The sequence below is a fragment of the Apostichopus japonicus genome, chromosome 12 (genome assembly GCF_037975245.1).
Source record: "Apostichopus japonicus isolate 1M-3 chromosome 12, ASM3797524v1, whole genome shotgun sequence".
In the NCBI taxonomy this organism is placed as follows: domain Eukaryota; kingdom Metazoa; phylum Echinodermata; class Holothuroidea; order Aspidochirotida; family Stichopodidae; genus Apostichopus; species Apostichopus japonicus.
Window position 1 is genome coordinate 12237981 of NC_092572.1, and position 23266 is coordinate 12261246.

The following is a 23266-nucleotide window of genomic DNA, read 5'->3' on the forward strand; positions in this document are numbered from 1 at the left end:
GGTATTGCATGAACGTATTGCTTCAGCGGCCATGGCATATCCTACAAACAAAATATCACTTTCCTGAAAACAAAGTAGCTGCATTAATTCCACATTTTCATGCACAATAAATCTCCTAGTCGTCAGGTCTTTGAATGTTTAAACTCAGTTGAGCGGTTCCATCAAGTCTTATAACCCCAAATAATGTAGTTCAAAAGACCTTGCAGCGTTCGAATGACATCTTTCCAAAAGATAAACATGATTGTAAACTATCTATTATCAAGGTAGATTTATATCTAAGGTAAACGACAGGTTGCTGCAGTAAGCTAACACTAGTGTTGGAAGGGGGGGGGGGTTGGCACAGGGAAGTAGCCAGGGGGCAGGGGAGCGACCGCTCCCCTTTCAGTGTCGAAAAAATGTTTAAAAACTGTTTTTTTTTAGCATGGTGTTTTGTCAGTGCTCTTTTGATCTTTAATACTCGTCAGCTCCGTTAACTCGATTATAATCGTAGTAACATTCAGGCCTACTGGTTCAGCTACTTAATTAGTTTGGCAGATGCAATTAGCTAACTTTAGCCAGCCTATTACAACCTACAGTTGGCCACTGCGTAATAAAATACATATTGCTATACAGTAACCGCACTCGATGGAGTGTCACGAACCGTATGCACAACGACGTCGACAACGTTCGTTCTCATCCTTCCTATGATTCGTCCTAAGTTGTTGCATGAACAGCATATTATGAAGCTAAGGTAGCAATCGTACGCGATACGCACTTCCTATAAATACTTATTACACTGCTAATACAGTGCGATAACGATATTTGTTTTTACAGGGGCGTATCCAGGGGGGCGCAACAGGCGCGCGCCCCCCCTATTGGCCGTCACCAAAAAAAAAAAAATTAGCAAAAAAAAAAAAAAAAAAAAATTGATGACGACCTTTATGTGAGATGTCGGTGATCGCTCAACCCCCCCCTCCCGTATGCTTTATTATTTGTTTGCCAAAAAAAGGTTCTGGCGAAGTTCGGCGGCATAATAGTTTTAGAAACATAGATGGTAATTGTGTTTGTATTATCACTATAAACACTAAATGACATGCCAGCCATACTAAATTGTGCATTTTGTGTCCATATTTACTGGAAATGTTGCTTATTATTAAGGTCGAAAAATGGATCACATATGGCCATGGGCGGCGATCCTGGGTGGAGGGGGGATATATCCCCCATGAAAATGGGAAAATGGGGATGTAATGCACCATATCTCCCCCCCCCCCCACACACCAAATGCCAGGGATAAGAATATTTTCATGCCTACATTTATGCATCTTCGTTAATGTACGGCTCTTTTTTAGCTTCATTTCTCGCCTACCATAAACGCAGTGCGATCTTTTCAAATAAAGCGTCTTTATAAAGCAAAAATAGTTGACTGTAGGCTTCATTGGCCCTATAACAACAAAATGTATTATTGCGCCCACGGTATAGATATAGTACATATATGCACCCTCATAGTATTCATATAGGCCCTATAGTAGGCCTACACACGTACATGTTCCCTCGAACAGCTGAGAATCTCATGTAACCAGGGTAATGCTTAATACACGTTTCACCTGGATGCCCTAGCAATCGGTACCTAGGAATGTAACTATGTGTAATTGTGTATTGCATATGTATAGGCCTATAATAGCCTGCATGAGGCCATTTTCTTCATCGAATAATATAACAGAGCTCTCGAACATTCTAACGTTGCGCCTGAAACAAGATTGACAGGGGCAATTTTCCCAAACTAACACCCGAAATTTAAAAAAATGTATTTTGGATCCTGATTATGAGATATTTCGGACATGACATCCCTATTTTAAAATTGGGTATATGCCGCTTGGAAACCTCGGGAAGTGCCGTTTCCGGCCATCTAGAGGGTTTGTTAATCCCAAAATTTTCTTGTACGCTTCGCGCCAACCCATGGTGGCGCTACGCTTAGATAGTCAACAAGGTCATATCCCCCCCCCCACTCGGAAGTACGGATCGCCGCCCATGCATATGACACCATTTTGCATTTCAGCCCTTCTTTGAAAGCAAAAATTGTACACCCCTCCCCTTAGATCCATCCCCCAGGACGGCGATGATTCATGCCTGGCGCCCCCCCCCCCTATTGGAAAATCCTGGATACGCCCCTGTTTTAGGCCACTCCACATCTGGTGTCTTACAAAATATGAAAGTTTATATTGTCCAGTTAAATTCGTCAAATATATTAAGGTCCAGACATTGGACAATAAACAAGAATGATCCTATTCGAAAAATTGTAAAAGAGCACTATATTTGTCTTTCTGATATATTATGTAAAAGAACATGTAACAAAATCTGATAATGATGAAACTGGCAAAACATTGCACCAGATCGCATCTTAGGACCTTCAATTGTTCAAAAATATCTCAAAGGGGAGGGGACACCCCATATCAATCGCAAAAAGTGCTCTCCCCCCCTTTTTTCAAATTCCTGGCTACGTCGCTGGATGGGCATGGGGTGGTCCGCCCTCCAGTTCCTATATGTCAATGCAGTGGACTGGTCTAATTAAGAGTTGTGATTCCACTTAGCGCCCTCTTTATCACCATGACAGTCCTTTGTAAACAAAGAAAGTTTTCGTGCAACAGGTGTCATCTGTAGTCTTCGTAGGACACGATCTCGAAGTTCAGCGTTTGTCTACGTTACTGAAAAATTTCTAAGGAGAAAAAGTTATGTAAGTTTGTGAGAAAGTATTGACGTATGACGAATGATACTTGATGAAACATACCAATAATGTTGATGTGATAATAACTCTGCGTAATTGTAATAATAGGTTAGGCCTTTACTACTTTAGCCTACAATTAAGCCGAACGTTAGACCTGCGACAAGTGGAATAAAACCTAGACTTACGTTATGTATCAAGTTTAAGACGTAGCCCTGACTAGTAACATTACGTCCGTGATAATTCAGCCCTTCGATACTTCATTACATTGTCATAGTAGCTGTTTCTGTAACCCTATATGTTTATGCCATGGCCAATGGGGATGAATAATTTCGATTTGTGCCCAAATGCTCAAGCGAAAGGCTCATGCCGAAAATTTTCCAAATTAACCATGAACAAAATAAATAATTCAGATTGAACCAGAACATTGACCCATGTTTGTTACATGGGTGCATTTCTACCAAAGAAGTTATGCTTATGACAAGATTTAAAACACTTGCTAAATTGACTTAAATTAGTTCCAATTAGGACTAGGCTAGCCCAAACTTAATACAGCTTATACATTAATGATAAATATGTGTTATATTGAGAGGTGTTGCAACTTAGGGATGAATTTTCAGCATTATTTAGATATTAATAGTACTGTGTATGATTGACATCATATAACTATACATCATCAGCAATCAATACTTGGTTACCAGGATTTGCAATTTACAAAGTAGTAACAGATATATGCTGTACTGATAGAAGTGTCAACTTTTTGACAGTAGTCCGATCATTCGAGATGACCAAATTTCCGTTTGGACAACCAAAATCAGCTTCGCGACTAGAAGTTTATTTCTAATTTAGATTGCAATTTAACTAAATTTCCTCAAAAATTTAAAAAATGATTTATTGGTATAGCACCCTATTACTAGATTATGGGCCTTGTCTTAAACAAATCACTGCATTGCAATTTTAGCAGACCTGTTTTTATAACCTGTAGTTATATTAAATTTTTATCAGATATCACATTTCCTGCAACTTTTCATAAGTAGAGGTCATACAATTGGTTTATAGGTTGAACACTTCATGGGCAGTTTTGTTTAACTTCTTCTAACCAAGTTACAAATGAGGATGTTGTATTTAAAGGCCTACAGAGTTAGTCCAGCAGTTTACGAAGAGCTTACATATACAAGTGTGATTGCATAATGTTCTTCCAGAGTGTCAAGATTCTAGATTTTCTCATTTCTGCTATATGAGTTAAATTTGATCAATTTCTTGATTCAAAATTATTCTATTTGATTGCAGTTTTGAACCAGATGGCTCTGGTCCTGACTCAAGGGATAACAGATTATTTATCTGACGTTAACGGGAATGAACCGTCAAAATTTAACCAAGAAGAGCAGTCAGTAGAAACAGCTGCCGAGAACCACCAAGTGCAGAATCTTGTTCGGGAGACGAGGCCAGACCAGGTGAAAGACATTGCCGTTGCTTCCCAGAAATCTGTCGATCCGCAAATCAATGGAACTTCCTCGGGATCAAATCGAGCAGAGAATTGCATTTTGGGATCAGGGTACGAACATGCAGGAGACGATTTATCGCAGGTAGAAAATAGTCCGGCAGATCCTTCCGATGATAAGACATTATTGCCACCTTCGAATGGAGAAGAGATTACATCATCTCAAATTCAGGAAGAATCCTCTTCTACCGCACCGGATAACCCCATCACATCGGAACTACCTCCGGACGACGTCAGTTCTTCTTTGGAGACTTTGAATCAAACGGAAGCAGCTCCGGGCTCAGGACGGTATGAATGGCATCACTTCTGCGGCAGAAATATCCAAAGAAAGGAATCGCTGGAGTTTTATCGACAGGTAGACCATCTGGATATTTGGACGGATCAGTGGAGTCACCATCAGGTAAATGCTGGCGCCTCTGGTTTGAATTCGGTTTGGAATGGAATGTAGTTATGTGGAGCAAAGTGTAACATTGTGTGACCAAATGAAACCGGCAAATATCACCCACAATGCACCATGATGAGAGTAGACTCTTCCATTTAAAATTTCTAATATAGTTCTGTCAGAATTAAACCATAAATTTCAAAATCGTTGGTGAAATTTTCCTGACTACTGTACAAAATTATCCAGTTTTGTCACAGAAACGGTATTTTAAATACTTTAAGAATTTGTTTTAGATTTGTTCTGAACCTTTTGCAAGCTATCACCATATTGATATATTAATATCTCATAATTTTTCTCTTCTTTTGATATCTTCTTCCTATTTGTACTTTGGCTTGCTTTGTTGTTCCGCTGGGGTGTTTATTTTGTTGGTGTTTAGAAGAAGCGGAACAACATGGTACAAATGTTTAAAGGAGGTTATACTCTTGTTTGATAAATGTTCATAACCATAAATTTATTCTTTGTGTAGTATTATTCACATTCAAGCTCATTGCTCAACCCTGGAGTGCTGTTTTACGTTTAAGTGAGCCCACTCGACTCAGCTTTTATTCATGGTTTGAATTACTATTCCTCTCATAAATTATGATAATTCAATGTACTCTCATCTCCTCGATGATACAGAAATGTGCGGTCATAGAGAACGTATTAACCAGAAGCAACCTGACTCAGTTCAAGTTTCTCTGGACGACACTGCAGCCGACACTCCACAGAGACTTCATGTACGCAGCTCAGCTTGAGTTCCCCAGCTACAGGTTCCTGCCTATCAGTAGCCATGTTAGTAGGGAAACCAAAGCTAGAAGAGCAGTTAGAAATTACCACCATGTCAGCAGGTAGGATCAATATACATTCTATTATAGGGTGTGAAGACTCGCGCACAAAGCAACGTCTAATTCCGGTAATCTGACCTAGTTTCGAATGAGGTGTAACAGAAGTGTGAGACACCACCATCGAACCCAGAAAATACACACACAGCTTGCTACCGTCGGTAATTAGACATTAGTGTACAGTCAATACATACAGCTACAGTAGGGTCAATACCCACAACACAGTGTATATAGCAGCGTGTACATCTCAGGTCTAGATAAAAGTTAACAAGGTATCACGTTTATTACTGTCTGCATTTTGTAGCGACAAGAAGAAAACGTCATTTGCAAGCAACGGAAAGTTAACTTTTTCAGAGCGCGGCACACGGTTTTGGGCGAGTCTTAAATGCCTTTAAGGTCAACTGTATTTTGATACCCAAAGTTTTTTGGGGGGTTTAACATTGTAAAAATTGCCATTTAGTTTACAGAATTATTATCTCAGTTTTAAATTTGAGAACTGAAAGTTGTAGTTAAAATAACATCGATACCAACAAAGAGATACGTTTGATCTTGTTGAAAAGTTGGATAGTTGGATGACCATTTTGGAAACTCATCTGGAGCGTTGCAGTTAATGCTATTTCCCTGCAAGCCTGTTCAGGATGTAGCAGTAACAATGGCACAGGGGGATCTAATACCCCCCTTCACTCTCCACATTTGTTCCTTTTCCTCTGTTGACCCTCTGTTGTGCAACTACTCAGTTTATTGACCCCTGTACATATTTTTGATCATATCAGGGCAGACCTGAAAGAGGGGAGTCATTGGCATACACCTTGGGGGCCTGAGATCATCTAGGGGCCAGGGAAATATGGGATTAAGAGTTATTATGTAGATTTGTCCAAAAAGAAAAACATGATTTCTCATCTTTCTTTGATTAATTCTAATTCATCGCAGTTTTAGTTGGCTTTCTTTTAGTATTGATTTTTTTTTCTTTTCTATTTAGTAATTCTGTTTTTTTCTTTTTATTGCTGTCTCTCTTTCAGTGCTTATTTGAAAAGCAGACTTGATGTCATGGAATGCAACAGAAAAGTAACACCAGCTTCAAGCTCGGAATTGCCTTCAGTGACAAGAAAAAGGTGAGTCGATTTAAATTAACCTTGCACTTTGCGTCAAACCGTGAACTTGACAACCCAGTGGTACAATACTCTGCTCTTATATGAAATGTTTGTTACTCAGAAATATCATCTCTTACGTTAAATTCACAAAATATGCAACTCACTGATGACTTAAGGTACTAGATGCATAGGTTTGCAAACAAAAGAAAATATTATCATTTCATAAAGAAAATGAAATTAATCAAGGTTAAGGCAACCGTCCAAATATTGTCACCACTTGATTGTGAATTAGAGAGTAAGTTAAGAATGTGTAAATGTAAGTGGGCCTGACATTTCGATCCTAACAGGATCTTATTCAGAGGCTGAATGTAAAGTTAGATTGATTTCTCAATAAACTTGACAGGCTTGGTAAATTTGCCACAAATTGCTTTATTTGGAAGCTTTGAATCATTCTCAAAAGACTTTTTTCTTTTTACTGAGGTAGCTTGACACTATTATTCATACCTCATTTAGCAGCTAGGTAATTCTCAGTTGTGAAATACATCCAGGCTCCATTCTCTCCTTCTTTAAACTTTCTTTCAGATCCAAAGCAGAGAAATCCCTTCTTAGCCAAAGCCTGCCTGCAACTATTCTGACAGGTCAGGTGAAGTGTCGATCAGCCCCTGAGGCTTCAAGGTCAGTAGAGGCATGCCTGAGATGGGAGGGGGGTCAGGGGTGCTTCAGCCCTGAGGCCTAGGGTAAATAAAGGGGCTTGGGGAAATGTGGTATGAAGCACAATGCATGCCCATTATCATAAAATATATGAAAGGTAATATGAAGGCTTGAACAGAAAAGGAGGCTTGTTGACTTAACTGTTTCATTACTTTTATTGGAGCTGTGAACATGAGGAAGTAGTATATTAGAAGCCACAGATGTCTCTTTCAATAATAAATTAATAGTTATAATAATAATAATAATAAATTAAACCAATGATACTCTGAAAATCTTTACCACAAGTTGTTTTAATTGGTACAAGTGTTTCATCACTCAGTATGCGGATGCGTCAGTTTCGCTCTTCTCATCCAGAGAGTTAAAATTAGCTGGTAGTTATTCTAGTTCTGTAATTATTTTGATTTACCAGATTTATATATCGCTTTGTTCATGCTTAAGCATTTTCAAGAGCGCTTTACAGTGACAACAAAATGACAAAACCCATAAAATATGATTGTGAAAAATAACATTGAAGCAGCTTAAATATTAATATAAAAAATATAAATATAAACGAAGGAATAATTTTAATACCAATAAAGATTTTCAGTGAAATTCCTAAAAAGAAAAAGTGAGTTTTAAGTTATAATAGCAGTAACAAATTTAAGATTTTACATGCAAATTAGGCACGGCCTTATTATTACGTTAAGTATCCATTCTGGGAAAGTGTTATAGACCTAGGATAACCGTGTAGTTTTGCATGAAATGTAACAGGATTTGTTCCGGAGTTGACATGCAACAAAATAACTTTTTTGTTTTTTACAATTCAGCATTGGATAAATTTCATATAGCTGTAGAGCTAACTCATTGTTTTCAATAGGACAATTGTTCAGTAGAACAGTTGTTGTCTAATGACTAGCATGTATATATGTAATCTGGTAGTGGTCATGTGACCATGTGATATCGACATAAGTTTTAAAATATATCTTGAAAGTTGTTTTTGTCACAGAGATTCATTCCTTTCCATGTGAATTACAGAAAATTGAAACAGATTGTGACGCGGTACGTTTCGTGACCGTAGCTAAATTGATAATTATGTAGGCTGCTCGCAGTGTTCAAAACTACTCTTTCACCTATTCATAGTAGACTTACTCTAATTTACATATAATATTCTGGGCAATGAGGTTTTTTTTTTCATTGCCCTAATGTACATATATGATTCTGGGCAATGAGGGGTTATTTAATGGCACGTCAGCTGAATATGTACTACAAGAGGAGGGATAGAAAAGAGAATTCTTGCATGATTGATTTGTCCTTAAAGGCACTGAAGACTCGTCCCAAACCGCATGTGGCCATCCGAAAAGTATGTACTGACTGTACATTAGTGTCTAATTACCGACGGTAGCAAGCTGTATGTGTGTATTCTCTGGGTTCGATGGTGGTGTCTAACACTTCTGTTACACCTCATTCGAAACTAGGTCAGATTACCGGCAATAGAAGTTTCTTTTTGCTTGAGTCTTCATACCCTTTAACTCGAATTGCATGCTAACCCGAGTAGACACAAAAGTAGTCTGTAGCAGTCTGTGTTGTTGTGAATCAGTTACACAATTTAAATTCATTACTTTGGAAGAGCAAAAGTAAGGGAAGCTTGCATACATACTTTCATTAATTTTTTAAAATATTTTATGAAATATGTTTTAAAAATATTTTTCGTACCTTTGTAGACTGAAAAAAAAAGAGACTTTGTAACAATTCATCTTCTTTAATTTTTAATTTTTTTTATTGTCATTTTTATTTTCTGGCTGTCTTTCAGGAGACATAAACGACCAATCAGGAGACACATGGACGACTACGTTTGCTCGGAGCATCAAATTTCGGCCAAGGGCGATGCTCCATACGAGTACCATCCTGTTACAGAAGACGACTTCCCTAAATTAGTGAAATCAACCAGTGAAATCCAACTGACCAGAGCCAGACCGACTTTGGTGTGTAAAATTTCCATTTTACCAGTTTCCATGTCGACGGATGTTACCGCTTTGCAGTTTCTGAATTAAAGTGGCTAAACACTGTGACTTGTCATTAAAGTCCAAACCTAAAACTTTATCAAAGAATTTGCTTAGATCCCAGATGTCAAACAACTCTAAATATATGGGGGTAGCACACTCTGGCTTGGAAGTTTGTTGCCCTGTATTACTGTTGGTTGTACAGTGATGGCCTCCTTATCATGTGGATGCTAACAGCTGCCTATCTAGTTAAAAAACTATAGATACCCAGCCCGCCTTCTCCTATACTTTTTGCGTGGAGTAATATGTCCATTTTTGTAACTGATTTGATTGTCTGAAATCTGTCACTTCATCAGTTACTTTTATAGCTGTCATTAGCTTAAAGCAATACCTCCTACAGAGACTCTTTGCTACAACTAACCCTACTTCCTGCTCCAAACAACCCCTCCCCCTTTGCCCTCCCCCTAACCTTTAAACCCTACTCAACTGGCTCCACCACTTGCCCCAGTTCATAGCACTAATTTAGATTCATGCTTAGCCTAGAAAGGATCGCTGTGTTCTGAGGACACCATAGCTACACATGAGGTAATTAAGAATATCCTATACAAGCTGATTGAATGAATAGATATGTTTGGTACTGCCATCTGTGTGCATACTGTTCTTTGGAAGGGAAAGAGAGTCGAATGCCAAAACCGACAAAAACGCAGAAACAAATTTTGTTAACCTAAGTCCTTATGTGAATACAAAGTTATCGCCACATAATGACCAAGAACAATTTAAGTCCTTATGTGGCACTAATAGCACCTCCACATAATGACCAAGAACAGTTTATTTATCATGCGATCCTAACACTGCCACATAATGACCGCCAATACCGACAATATTCACAAGTCCTTATGTAGGGATCTCGCATGTCGCCACATAAGGTCTAACGCAGATCGTTAATCCTTATGTGGCGATTCGAGTATCCACATAAGGACCAATGAACCGCGTTAGTCCTTATGTGGCGATATGAGAGTATCCACATAATGACCAACGAACTGCATTGGTCCTTATGTGGCGATATGAGAGTATCCACATAATGATCAACGAACTGCGTTAGTCCTTATGTGGCGATATGAGAGTATCCACATAAGGACCAATGAACTGCGGTTTGCAATTACTTAAAATTTGTTTTATGTTAGAGATGGCAAATTCTTTGTGCTGTTCACTACATCGTTTCTAATATATTTTGTAGTATGGTTGTTCTCATTCACATTGTTTTTATTATCTTTTCAGATCTTGATAAGTTTATAAATTGAGAATTTAGAAGAAAAATTACCCTGTCAAAAAGGCAAAATTGAAAAGTAATGATTTTTTCTCTGTCTTGAATTTTTCAGTCTGGTACTTCGGTTCGTAACCTTCCACCAATCAGCCCGTTACCTACTAATGCTTGGCAACTCCTTCATTGGTATTCAAATTGTTGGAATGGTAAGAAAACGTTTAAAAGTTTGATTTGTAAGCTGAGCCCCCAACCTTATATCAACCTAAAATTTACAACACCGGTGCTAAGGCCAAGTGGATAAAGGGTAAAGGCGGTGGCATTTGAATCAATGAGGCTTAGCAATCGGGATGTTCCGGGTTCAATACCCTGCTGGGTCATAGTAAGGTGGGTTTTTTTATCCAAGAGCAATCTACGGTTTTCCCATCTGAAATGACTTTCTAAATTGAAAGAGATTTTAAATTTGAGTTTAAATGTTGATTTGGAAGCCACCCGATGTAAGCCCTTGCGGCTTTCTCCCACTTTTTTGGTCGCATAAGCGTCATAGAAATAACTACTGATAATTATTATTATTATAAGATTTGATGAATATTTCCAAAGGTCATATATATCAGTGACAGACTTAAAAGGAATATGCCAGGTATTTTCATCATCTTTTCATTTGTTTTTCTTTTACTTAAAAAAAATATGTTCAGTTTTTTCTTTCTTTTTTGGTATAATAAAAATTATCTTTTGAGAATCAGGGCCTTAAATTTAAAGAAGAAAATCAAAGAAACTATTTTTAGCTGAATCGCCACGATGAAATTATTTCCCTTGCCAGATGCATTCACAAAATATCACCAAATGATATGAGGGTGTACTTTTGACCCAAAGATACAGAAAATTTTCTGAACTTTGGTATGTAATCAACATTAGCAACCAACACTACTTCTTTTTTTTTTTGTATCACAGATGTCGAAAGAAATGAATTTCTTCACAAACTGTTGAAGAAATTTGATGCGAGACAACTTTACTATGTGTCCTGTATTCTAGCGGTAAGTTTATGCATTCCTTTAGGGTGTTGCTGGTATTCACAGATTGTGGAAAATGCAATATTTATGTAAGATTATAATATTTCATCTGAAGAAAGGAGGCGAATTTGTCACAGCCTGGGAGGGGAAGGAGGTGAAGGCTTTGGGGAAGGTTCTAAATTTAAGGGTTCCCGGCTTCTTTTTTTAAGAAAAAAAAGAAAAGATTTTGAAGTGTAGCTTACCTTTATGAAATGGCACTGGATTGAAGTTACAAAGCTCCATTTCAAAGTAAGATGACAATGGGTGAAGGACCGTTACTAATATGACAAACTGCAACTCAGGGAAAAGGCTATATGTTCAGTTTTCCAAATTGAAAGCTGACACGACTTACAACCGGCAAAAGCTTGATCAGTTTTAGCAGAAGCACATTGCCCGAAAACCTATGACTTCTTTTTCACGTAACCACGGTCGATTTAGAGTTGGCTGGTGATCAGTCAGAGAGCAGTTGGTGGGCTTAAGGTAGCAAAGGGGACATGGAAGGGGAAATTTGGATGTATGATAACCCTCATCACGTCTCATCACATCACATGTCATCACATCACATTAGTGTTGTCAAATAATGTTCATGATATTAATTGATTTGTTTTCTAGCTTTTTTTTATGTTTTTCCCATTATTCATTTACTTACATAATTATCCGTGTCTTCGAATATTTCTAGATCAAGCAATCGAGGGACTACCTGAGCCTTCTCCCCGAACACCTTGCCTTGAGAATTCTGTCATTCTTGACCCCTGTTGACCTTTTGACCTGTGCCAAGGTCAGCAGAAAGTGGAATATACTCTCCAGTCACAACAAGATATGGAGAGTGAAATGCCAACTTGTTAAAATAGGTAAGATTTTCGAAGAAAAATGTCATCACTGTTCGAGCAAGTTGTAGATTGTATGCACCAACAACAGCTTCAGAATGTAACGTAAAGACGTGTTGTAAATAACAGCCAATCAGAGTCAAATAGTTGGTAGCCTCTGTTAAGTCAGTCCTTTGGTGAGGGCGATAAGAAACTGGCTCAAAGTCGATGTTCTCACCCTCCAAATCATTCCCCAACACTCAGGAGCTTAAATAAGTTGAGTGAGATGTCACAGACGGGGAAACTACTTTGAAAGTTGGCGTTAAAAAGAGTTGTTAAAGTTTGGGGCACAAGTGACCATTATATCGATTGTCTAGCATACTTTATGGTGATATTGTCAACCCTTTAACGAAACTCGTCCTGTCGCTTTTGCGTTTCAGATATTCCGGTTCCGGCGTCGCCAACTTCTTGGAAAAAGATATACAAAGAGAACGTTTTTCTGAAGAGCAACTGGAGGGAAGGCAATTTTAAAGTTATTGATCTTCGAGGACATACTGCCAAGTAAGATTTCATTTAAGAAAACATTTGAGTTTTGTGGGTTTTATTTCTATGCTATTCACCTTGAGCATGATACGTAGGGAGATTGTAATGTTGACGTGACACCAGAACACCCAGGAATAAATTGCAATGATAAATATCATAAAGTTTGTACCTGTTCCTCAAAAATATGTGAAAAAAGAAACCGCTGGTTACTCCCAAATAGTGATAATAGTAACCACTGGTTACTGCCCAAAAAGTGATAAAGGTAACTACTGGTTACTCCCCCAAAAAGTGATAAAAGTAACCACTGGTTACTCCCAAAACATTTCCAGACCTTTTCATTTATATCTACATCTCTCTTACAGAGTCCATTGCGTTGCTTTCGATGGTCAAAGTAGACTGGCCAGTGGAAGTAAAGATAACACTGTCAGACTCTGGGATATAAAATCAGGTCAACTGATACACACCTTCAGGGGACACACGGTAAGTTTTTTTCATTTTATCTCAACACTGAATTCCTTCAGTGCCTTTGTGGCTGGCTAAACCATGGCCAGTACGCAGACTTCACACACAAACACTGCTCCCAGTCTTTCTTAACCATGGTTACTTATACATCCAGATTTTCCATGCATGTCCTCTTTACTCTGTCTTATCTTGAGCATCCGGTTTCGATGTACAAAGTTTTGAAGAATGTCTCTTTTGGTTTAAGGTTCAGGTTGTTAACAAATTCAGTGGAAAACCATGTTGTACCTGAATGAAGGTGAAGAAGTTGTCCTAGCCTCAGGTGATGGGTTTCCACTCCCGCCCCTACTGTGGGAAATGAAAAATGGAATAGGCCTTTTTTTACCGAACAATTGAAGCGCTTTCTTTTGACAGTCTGCCTTGCTTTATTTAAATTACAAATATATATTTGGTGGCCAAGTCACAGTTAAACAAAGTACTTTCCACTGTTCATATTTCATATTTGTTGGAAATACCTAATAGTCTAAGTGTAACTTTTTTCAAGAAGAAGATGAGGTTTGTGTGACCTGTAACGACTACTCGCCATGTACCTACGACATAGGAGCAGCGGGGTTAGGGGTGTTTACAATGACTCTAATTGTCAGCTAGAATAGGGACGGACGCTTAGAATTTAATGAAAAAGATACACAAATCAATAAGCAAAAACATTTATAATAGGGTACGACTGGCTTCTATATTCAGCAAGGTCCAGCAACCACTCAACGACACATGCCATCAAGGAGCAGTACTGGTCTACTATAAACTATATGGTCTGTGCATGAACACATGAGATCATAAACACAAATAATAATAATAACAACTCAGTTTGTGTGGATACATATGCATTGTAGCATTCCCACAACTACGAACTGGTGAAATACAATAAGCTCTCTCTTGAGGTCGGTTACAACTAACGACACTATATAACTAGAAAATACTACACTTGGACATATGCACTGTCATGCCGATCCAGCGTCTCTAGACCGCTCGGGGGACCATTGGGTGGAGTAGCTCCTTCCCTAGGTAGTACAATACAACCAGCGTCTATATAGGAACCACCGGCGTCTATAAGTATTACCCGGCGTCTAAATGTCCAAGGCCATCAACAGAGTATGTATAATAGAGTACATACGGTAATACCTGAATAATCAGAATATGCAGTATATCATGAAGACATATGAAATTGTCTTCAACTCTCTCTCAGGAGTGGTAAAGGTGTTGCCTCTGCTTGTGTCGGCAGATGAGAGATCGATAAAAACTAACCGAACTATAGTCGACCCACTTTATAACTTAAAGAAGCAAAATAATATAAACAATAACAAAAGAAATAATAAGTAAACAAAGCAATGGACAGTACATCACTAACCCTATACATGTATGTACAACTTAAGCACTGCAGGGTAGTAGTGACCATAACTACATGTGCTAAACTATCTAGAAATGACATATGGCCTTCTAACCTCTTGTCACAAGTAGCAAACCAAAAGTGAATAAACAATTTATAATAAAGATAATAGAAAAGGTATGTACATATAAGCCAGTAAATGGGACAGGCCTATACATGATCTTTAGTCGCTATAATACAAGATCATGAAAACAGCATGGGCATTACCCCTATATGCGTAAAATGCCTAACGCAAGAATCCTTGCAAAATACAACAATTTAACAGTTCATGAGCAGTGACCTAAATACAGCTATAACTCAGCCTAATTAGCAGATCACTAATACAACACATAACAATACATGTTTAAGAGTACAGGTACACGAACAACTGCCTTACTATGACTCTCCAAAGTCTAAATAAGCAATACTGCCCATACTCATTACCCATTGTGGTTCTGTTGCCATGGTAACGGAAGGTACCATGCACAGAGATCCTCAGGGACTCGAAGTATGCAGTTCTAACGCACAAAATGTTAAGCTACTGTCATAACGAGGGAATGGCAGAACTTGTTAACAATTAAACTGTATACAAAGTGACCTGGGTGATCACTACTAACAATCATTAACGGCATATTGAATATTAATTAAAATAATGTGCACCATGTTAACATGTCACACTTAACGAGCCTAGATACGATGTTGCAAACTAGATAACAGCAATATATGTACAGTATACTCTAGCACATACTAAATACAGAAGAATACTCAATTTTAATGTGACACCTAAATATTATGGGATTATATTTAGTGAGCTTTATGATAGCAAACTGAACAATAATACAGCAATGTTACTTGCAAATAACACAACTTAAATAGTACAACAATTAATAGAAACACATTCACAAGGAATTTCAGGGGAAAACACAATATAGCAAAATTAGTATTAAAGGACCTGTACATGGCAATTAAATAAGCCTCAGTCACACTAATATCTCTAACCTAGGAAGCAATTGCAAGAAGTATAAAATAGACGCTTACCTGAATAATCAGAATATGCAGTATATCATGAAGACATATGAAATTGTCTTCAACTCTCTCTCAGGAGTGGTAAAGGTGTTGCCTCTGCTTGTGTCGGCAGATGAGAGATGCATCCATTGGATGTAGCTAGGTTTTTAAGCCCTAAACATCTTAACTTCACCCTTAGAATTATAGGGTGGCTGATGACCACAAACAAAGGAGAGTTGTTTTGCCTTTACAGTTGAGAGAAGCCAGATGCTGCTTCCTAACAGGTATAACTTAAGAGGTGTTACCACAGAACACACATTGGGAGCGCAGGAATGCTTAAGGGGTGAGAACAGGAAGCTCAGAAGTAATCAGAGCCAAGAAAATTAATGAAGGGAAACAAAGAAAGAAAAGTGGATAAAAGATAAACAGTCAGGCCAGAGATAGACTCCTTGTCTCTCTCTAGTCAACCACTACTTACTCCCAACAGACATCCATTGTATTAGAAGTCAATGCCCTATGTACATGACATAGTTACCAGTACAAATGGAGGAGTTTGACCACATGGGGAGAAATAGTAACAGTGGCTAAAATAGCACTCTGCTACAGACCTTCCAAAGAAAAACTGCAATATTTAGCTGAATTTCAGTGAAATAGTTTTATCGTAGACAGTAAGCTCCGGTCAGTGTTCATGTACATTTTTTTTTAATTCTCATAATCTGTTAATCTTGCAATTCCAGAAAGGGGTCTGGTCCGTCAAGTTTTTCACCAATCATCTTCTCGTGAGTGGTTCCTATGACAACACCATCAAAGTCTGGAACAGCCGGAGTGGTGCCTGCACCAGGACCCTACTGGGTCACGAGGGGTGCGTCTGGGACCTCGCTCTCAAAAGACATTATCTCGCATCGGCATCGCAGGACAGATCTGTGAGTCTCTTTGCAGCTTTAGTTTAATTGCTGGTTTAAGACATTTAAGAAAACAAATTTGCCATGTTGATAACTTTTTACAGCCTGTGGTTGGGAGGTATGGTGGTGTAAGGTTACTAGGCATGTTCCTGTAGTTCACCTAAGTGTGTTATAAACATGTAACAACACAAATAGACACTATAGTTGCTGTGTCCGTAAGTCAACTTGTCACCCCTTTTACGAATGTAATTTTAATCTACACAGCCTGAACGAAAACTTGAAAAAAATTTATACAGTGAAAGAAGGAAACCTCAATTTTGTTTCTTAGGCGTTCAAACATGAATTATTATTTTACACAATATAAACCACAATAATACCTTAAAAATTTCGAAGTTTGGGGAATATTTCCTCGCTTCGACTGTTATAACTGAAAGACCTTTACCAGTTAAAATCACGTTCTGACGGAATCCGATCATTGAGTAGATGAAATCCAGTAGGTGAAGGATAAAACTAAAACACAGATCGAAAGCAAAGATACCATCATAACCTTTGACCTTTGAAAGAAGATGTGTTCACTTAGCCACACATAGATATTTAGTGAGTCTAAAGGTTTTTTTTTTTAAAGAGGGGTTGGGGCGAGGGCACATTAAGAGGTTCTTCTGTAATGTCTGTATTATGCTGCCACTCTGAAACTTGTGAGTGAAAGTTTACCGGTAAAGTTTGCAGGATGTATAAACATTATTTTCAAACTACATTCAAAAACAAAATTGAATACAAAAGATTGTGTGTAAAATAATTATGGGAGCATTGCTGGATTCAAAATGTTTCTTTGTTAACAAGTTGTATGTTTTGACTCTCAATACAGACTCTCAGGACAGAGTTTAATTTTCTACGAAAAGTAACACCGTCTATTCCTAAATATCATTTATTTCCTTAACAGGTCAAGATATGGGACCTGGACAGCTGTACTCTCATGCATACACTGGCTGGACACGCCCAAGCAGTGTTTTGCGTCGATATGGACAAGGAAGCCACGACGGTCATCTCGGGATCTGCGGACAGGGTAGGTGGCCAGAATGACTTAACAGGTTTTGCCGTTGCTAATTGCTAAAGGGCTTTGCTGCCGAGGCTTTTATCGTCATGGTATTAATAAGCCATGACGGCATATTTCCAGTTGCGTTTGCACTTAGCGGAATTGTTGGTTACAACTCTGAACAGCAAATATCTCGGCTCTCCTTGTTGTGCTGAATAGGCGGACAAAAACCTCTCCAAGTTTTTGACGTTTGGGAGTTAAAACGAATGATTGAGGGGGCTATAAGGGGAACCGAGAAATGGTACATATGCTGAAATGGCCACGATGCTCTCTATAAACTTAACAAGTTACAATTACCCAATTTGAATATTTCTCTCCCAGTTTTAGAATGTATCATTTTCACAATCTTAATAACTTTTTGAGAAACTTGAAGTGAGCCTCAACTGTAGGAGAGAGATGACACAGGTCACACAAGACAGTCTTTTGATGCATTTCTGTAGTACCTTCAAACTTTGTGTACAGTGAATGTACCTCTATAAGATATAGTATAGGTGTGGGAAACACTGTCATGGTGACCTGTCCTACATCCTTACTTTATTCTTGAACCTCCGACTCCAACTTCCCATGAATACAAGCATGTGTCAAAAGTGTTGCGGCGAAAGGCAGGTTTTTTTATTTTGTTAAATTTTTTATGAGCAGAGTTCTGTCTTCACAGTATTAAGTTAAGCTTCCCTTCAAAATGTTCTCTTTTGTTTTATTTTCATTGTTATCTATCAAATTTAGAATAATAATACATTAAACATCATTTTGTGGTTCTTTCAGAGTGTAAGAATCTGGAATCTACATTCCGGTCAGCAGATGAAGGTTATATGGGTGAGTCAGTCGACCTCTGTGATGGCCATCAGCTACGATAGGGGGTACATCGCTTGCTCCGTGGGCGAGGTGGTATCTCTCTGGAGGGTGGAGACAGGGGCGTGTATCCGGAAATACCAGGAACATGAAAAGAGGTGGGTTACTGTCAGGGTATATATATATATCCCACATACCACCTTGAGACCAATTTGGTGTGTGTGGGTTGCCACCACCCACTTGTTGTTTGTGGGTTACCCCACTCAATTGGTGTGTGTGGGAGTCGAGGTGTGGATTACCATATTTGAATATATTATTCTCATTTTACTAACTTTTCAGAGTTTCATTTCATTAATTTTGCATTGCTTGTAATTCGTGGGAGGGAGGGAGGGGGTGGAGAGTGGTGTGGAATACCACCCTTGTAGTCCTTTAGTCCTACTCATTATTATTCTCTACTTTTCACAGGGTTGAAGCAGTTGGACTAAAAATAGACAATGCTAAGATTCCAGACAAGCCTAGAGGATTGCTAGTCACTGCAGGGGAGGAAGGACTTGTCAAATACTGGAAACTTCACAGGTATGTTGTGCCTATTTCAATCGCCTCGGGATATAAAAAGGACATTCTGGTGTCTAAAGTTGATTGCTTTCCAAAATTGCTGGACATTTTCTGGCAAAGTTGGGTCAATGCAGCAGCCTCGTCGCATATTTACATCGGGCAGATGTGATTTTTTTCAAATATTTTTGTGGTATTTTGAGATTGCATCTGGCAACAACCGAGTGAAGGATGTTACCATGGCAATAAGAGCTGTAAATGTTTTTGGGGGGTTTCCTTTATAGCATTTAAATCATTTATCCCGAAGGAGAAAATAATGTTTCTACAAAATTGTTGCATTTTGATGACGTGATAAAATATAGAGGAACATTGACAACTTAGCAAGTGTTACAAATCTATCAAATTTCAAGGATAAATCAAGAAGAAGATTTGATAGGAAATAGGGTTGTCTTTTCATATGATCCTGTTTTAGATAACCTGATGTTAGTGAATTCATGTTTAGTTCTAGATGCCACCCCCATAGCATCACTGTCTCTAATTAATTATAGAAACTGTGAAACCGAGCAGAACAAGTACAAGTAGAATTCCCCCTTGACATGAGTACAATGTATGAGTACTAAAAGTTTGAAGGCTCTATTAAAGCACAAACAAGATATATACTAGATAACTAGTATACATTTATACTAGATTTCCAAGTCCAGAATCAGACACAAATCCATGAGACGGAGTACACGTGCAGACAACTCTGCTAGAATACAAGTAGCGGTACAAACACACTACAAGAATGTTACCAGATACAGCTAGACCTGAGTTACTGAAGTCTCAGCATATAAATATCTCAACACTAGCAGAAACTGGGTTAATCAGCTTTGTGAACCACTGAAAGTTCAATACACGGCAAAATTAACTGCAATGGATGTGCTTCTTTGTAGGTGCATTTCCCTTCCATCCCCAATTAACCCCACCTCCACCTCCCCCCCCCCCATCTGTCTCTCCCAACAGGATTCTAAATTTTCTCTAGATAATATTATGACAAAAGTTACAGTTTCAATATTTTCGGGATTTCTTATTTTATTCGTGTATCAAATGGATGTGTCTCTTTGTAGGTACATTTCCCTTACCTCCCCAACTAACCCCACCTCTACGTCCCACCCCCGTTTTCCCTCCCAACAGGATTCTAAATTTTCTGAAGATAATATTATGACAAAAGTTGTTTTAAGTTTTGGGATCTAATATTTTATTCGTGTATCATATGGATGTGTCTCTTTGTAGGAATATTTCCCTCCCCCCCCTCACCTCCAAGCCACTTTCCCTGAACACAATGCACATTTCTTTGTTTATTCCTTTAGCGTTGAATAAACAACATCTATTCATTCCATTTTTTTAAATTGTTCTTGTAGCAAACACAGCCACCAGACCCTGAAGGCTAGCCACGGCAGTCAAGTTAACAGCATCTACTTTGACGAGACCAAGATCGTCAGTGCCTGTGCCGACTTCCGTATCAGGATCTGGAACTTTCACACTCCATGAACAACTGGACCAAGTAAATTACTTCCTCCCTACCTCCCCCACCCCCACCCCACCTGCCTACTCCTGCTCCCACCTTATTCTTTGCTATAGGCTGAAGTGCCTCTGTATTACATGGTGTTACACAACTCCAGTGAGGTCCTTATTACATTCCTCTTCGAAGGAATGACAAATGATACTTCATCATCAGAGCTCTTACAACTATATTAGGTGCAAAAATCAGCGAGGTTATAATGTGGTGCCCATGAGATCATGTTGGTGCTCCATGGTGCAGCTTGGTGACAATTTTTGGACACATAATTATTGGGTTTTGATATATCAAGTTTTGTCCCAAAATAATAGTTTGAAATTCTTAACATTCAGAAGAAGTTTTTTTGTTGTAAGGTAAACATTTGGTGCCCTTGACATAATGTTGGTGCACCTTGGTGACAGATTATTCACACATAATTATTGGGTTGATTTTTAAAATTTTGTCCTAAAATAATAGTTTGAAATTCTTAACGTTCAGAAGCAGTTTAGTGTTTTAATAAGGTTTATATTTGGTGCCCTTGGCATAATGTTGGTGCTTCGTGGTGCAACTTGGTGACAGATTATTCACACCTAATCATTGGGTTGATTTATAAAATTTTGTCACAAAATAATAGTTTGAAATTCTTAACATTCAGAAGAAGTTTAGTTTTTTTAATAAGGTTAACATTTGTTGCTCTGTGGTGCTGCCTGGTGACAAATTATTCACATGTAATTATTGGGTTGATTTATAAAGTTTTGTCCCAAAATAATAGCTTGAAATTCTAAACATTGAGAAGAATCTTTTCTTTTTGTTATAAGGTTAAGATTTGGTGCCCTCAAGATAATGTTGGTGCTCCGTGGTGCAGCTTGGTGCCAAATTATTCACACATAATTATTAGGTGGATTTATAAAGCTTTGTCCCAAAATGATAGTTTGAAATTCTTAACATTTAGAAGAATGTTTGTTGTATAAGATTAAAACTTCGATGGCCTGACGATAATGGTGGTGCATCATAAACATATGGCTTGGTTTCGTCTCAAATACTTCTTCAGTGTAAGCTTCCTTTTTTGGAAGGGGAAAGGGTGTTCCTTTTCATAGATTTTATAAATATTTTTTGAGACTAAAAAAGTTTTTGGACAAATGGCAGATTTGTTGGTCCATTTTGAGACATTATTACAATTTGAAGCATAAACTGGTACTAGCTACTTCATCTCCATCCTGCTATCCCAGTTGGCTCCATTTTAGATTTGTGAGTTTATTTATGTAGATTTATGTATGTAGATGTATGTATTTATGTGTTAGATTTATGTGTTTATGTGAAAGGAGTGTTAGCTCAGTGGTTAACGCCGGTGCCTTTCGAGTCCCGAGTTTGAGTCACTCCAAGATAATGTATGTCGTCCAGTAACAGAGTTGTTGACAATCGACAATTCATAATCATGGACGTTAAATATGAATGTAAGAGACTGACTTCGGTCAGCTTGCGGCTTTGATAAGCCAATGATGGCTTCTTCGCGAGTTCCTGCTTGCAGGAGGATCTTAGATGCATACATACCTACACACACATGTCTTTTTTTAAAGAGGAATGTAATATTATAAGAAGGGCTGGTGCAATAGTTATCAGCATCCTTGGCTGTTTTACCATGAAACTATCTTATTTCTCATAATGATAAGTTTTGAATTGTTGACTGTGTGTATTTATTACTACGTATCTTTCAAACTAATATAACGAAACAGTTATATTAGTTTTAAATTTTACCAATGTCTTTGTCTTCGACATTCAAGTTTAAAAGCTGGTTTTGATATATTTCATGAAGCGTTTGGAATTGCTTTTTTGTAATATTTATTATATTTTTAAATTATGGTTGAATGAAAGATAAGATACTGTTGCACTGTTAACAGTAACTGTAGCATTGAGAGTCGCCAGGGTTATATTAATGATGGACATTTTTTCGGGGGAAAATGTTTCCTTTCATAAGTGAAAACAAAGGTACTTAAGAATCTGTCCGAGGGGTCAACATTCCTAGCAAAGAAGATCTCTATGTTTTTTGATTAGATCTGCTCAAGCAGTTTTATTAATCGAAAATTTAAAGCATAGATATGACTTAATTTTATCAATATTCAATATTGTACATAAATAGATTTCTTGGTGCCTTACTAGTTTGCAACTTTTTCATTGCTGCGAATTCTTTCCACTTTTACAATTTTTGACTTGCGATCCTAATATGAATTAACAACTTTTTTTCCCGTCCAATGTTATCTAAAATTCCGTCCAAGGTCATCTTAAATTCCGTCCAGGTGGATAAAGCTTGCTAACCAATGGATTCTATGAAACTTGCAAATTATTATTAAAAAACCGTCCAAGCAGTTTAAAAATCTGAAAATTTGCTCAAATTATATGCTTACATTCATGCATAAAAATATATGGCAATTTTTTTATGCATAACTGAATAAATAGTATTGCAGATTTGTATTATTATCATTTTTATTTATGCATACGTTTCTAGACGTTAGGTATATGCTATTGTATAAAACATTATTTGTAAAGGTTTCCATTTATGTACAGATGTCACGAATGATGATACAGGAACGACATAGGAGCTATGTT

General features: G+C 37.9%; 1 protein-coding gene across 1 annotated transcript; it reads left to right on the forward strand.

Annotated features, from left to right (window-relative positions):
* The first annotated feature begins 2579 nt into the window (after positions 1-2579).
* On the forward strand, positions 2580-23266 carry LOC139977254 (uncharacterized). Its single transcript, XM_071986538.1, has 16 exons — positions 2580-2710; positions 3989-4599; positions 5260-5468; positions 6482-6574; positions 7136-7228; positions 9054-9225; positions 10623-10713; positions 11456-11538; positions 12233-12404; positions 12800-12920; positions 13265-13382; positions 16527-16712; positions 17632-17754; positions 18547-18731; positions 19039-19149; positions 20526-23266. Exons 2-16 carry the CDS (start codon positions 4000-4002, stop codon positions 20653-20655), a joined length of 2487 nt encoding a protein of 828 aa, XP_071842639.1. The 5' UTR covers positions 2580-2710; positions 3989-3999; the 3' UTR covers positions 20656-23266.

Coding starts and splice junctions, on each gene's coding strand:
- LOC139977254 (XM_071986538.1), top strand. CDS start 4,000: ATGGCTCTGGTCCTGACTCAAGGGATAACAGATTATTTATCTGACGTT. Junction 9,226..10,622: donor CCAGAGCCAGACCGACTTTG/GTGTGTAAAATT, acceptor TGAATTTTTCAG/TCTGGTACTTCGGTTCGTAA. Junction 11,539..12,232: donor ATGTGTCCTGTATTCTAGCG/GTAAGTTTATGC, acceptor GAATATTTCTAG/ATCAAGCAATCGAGGGACTA.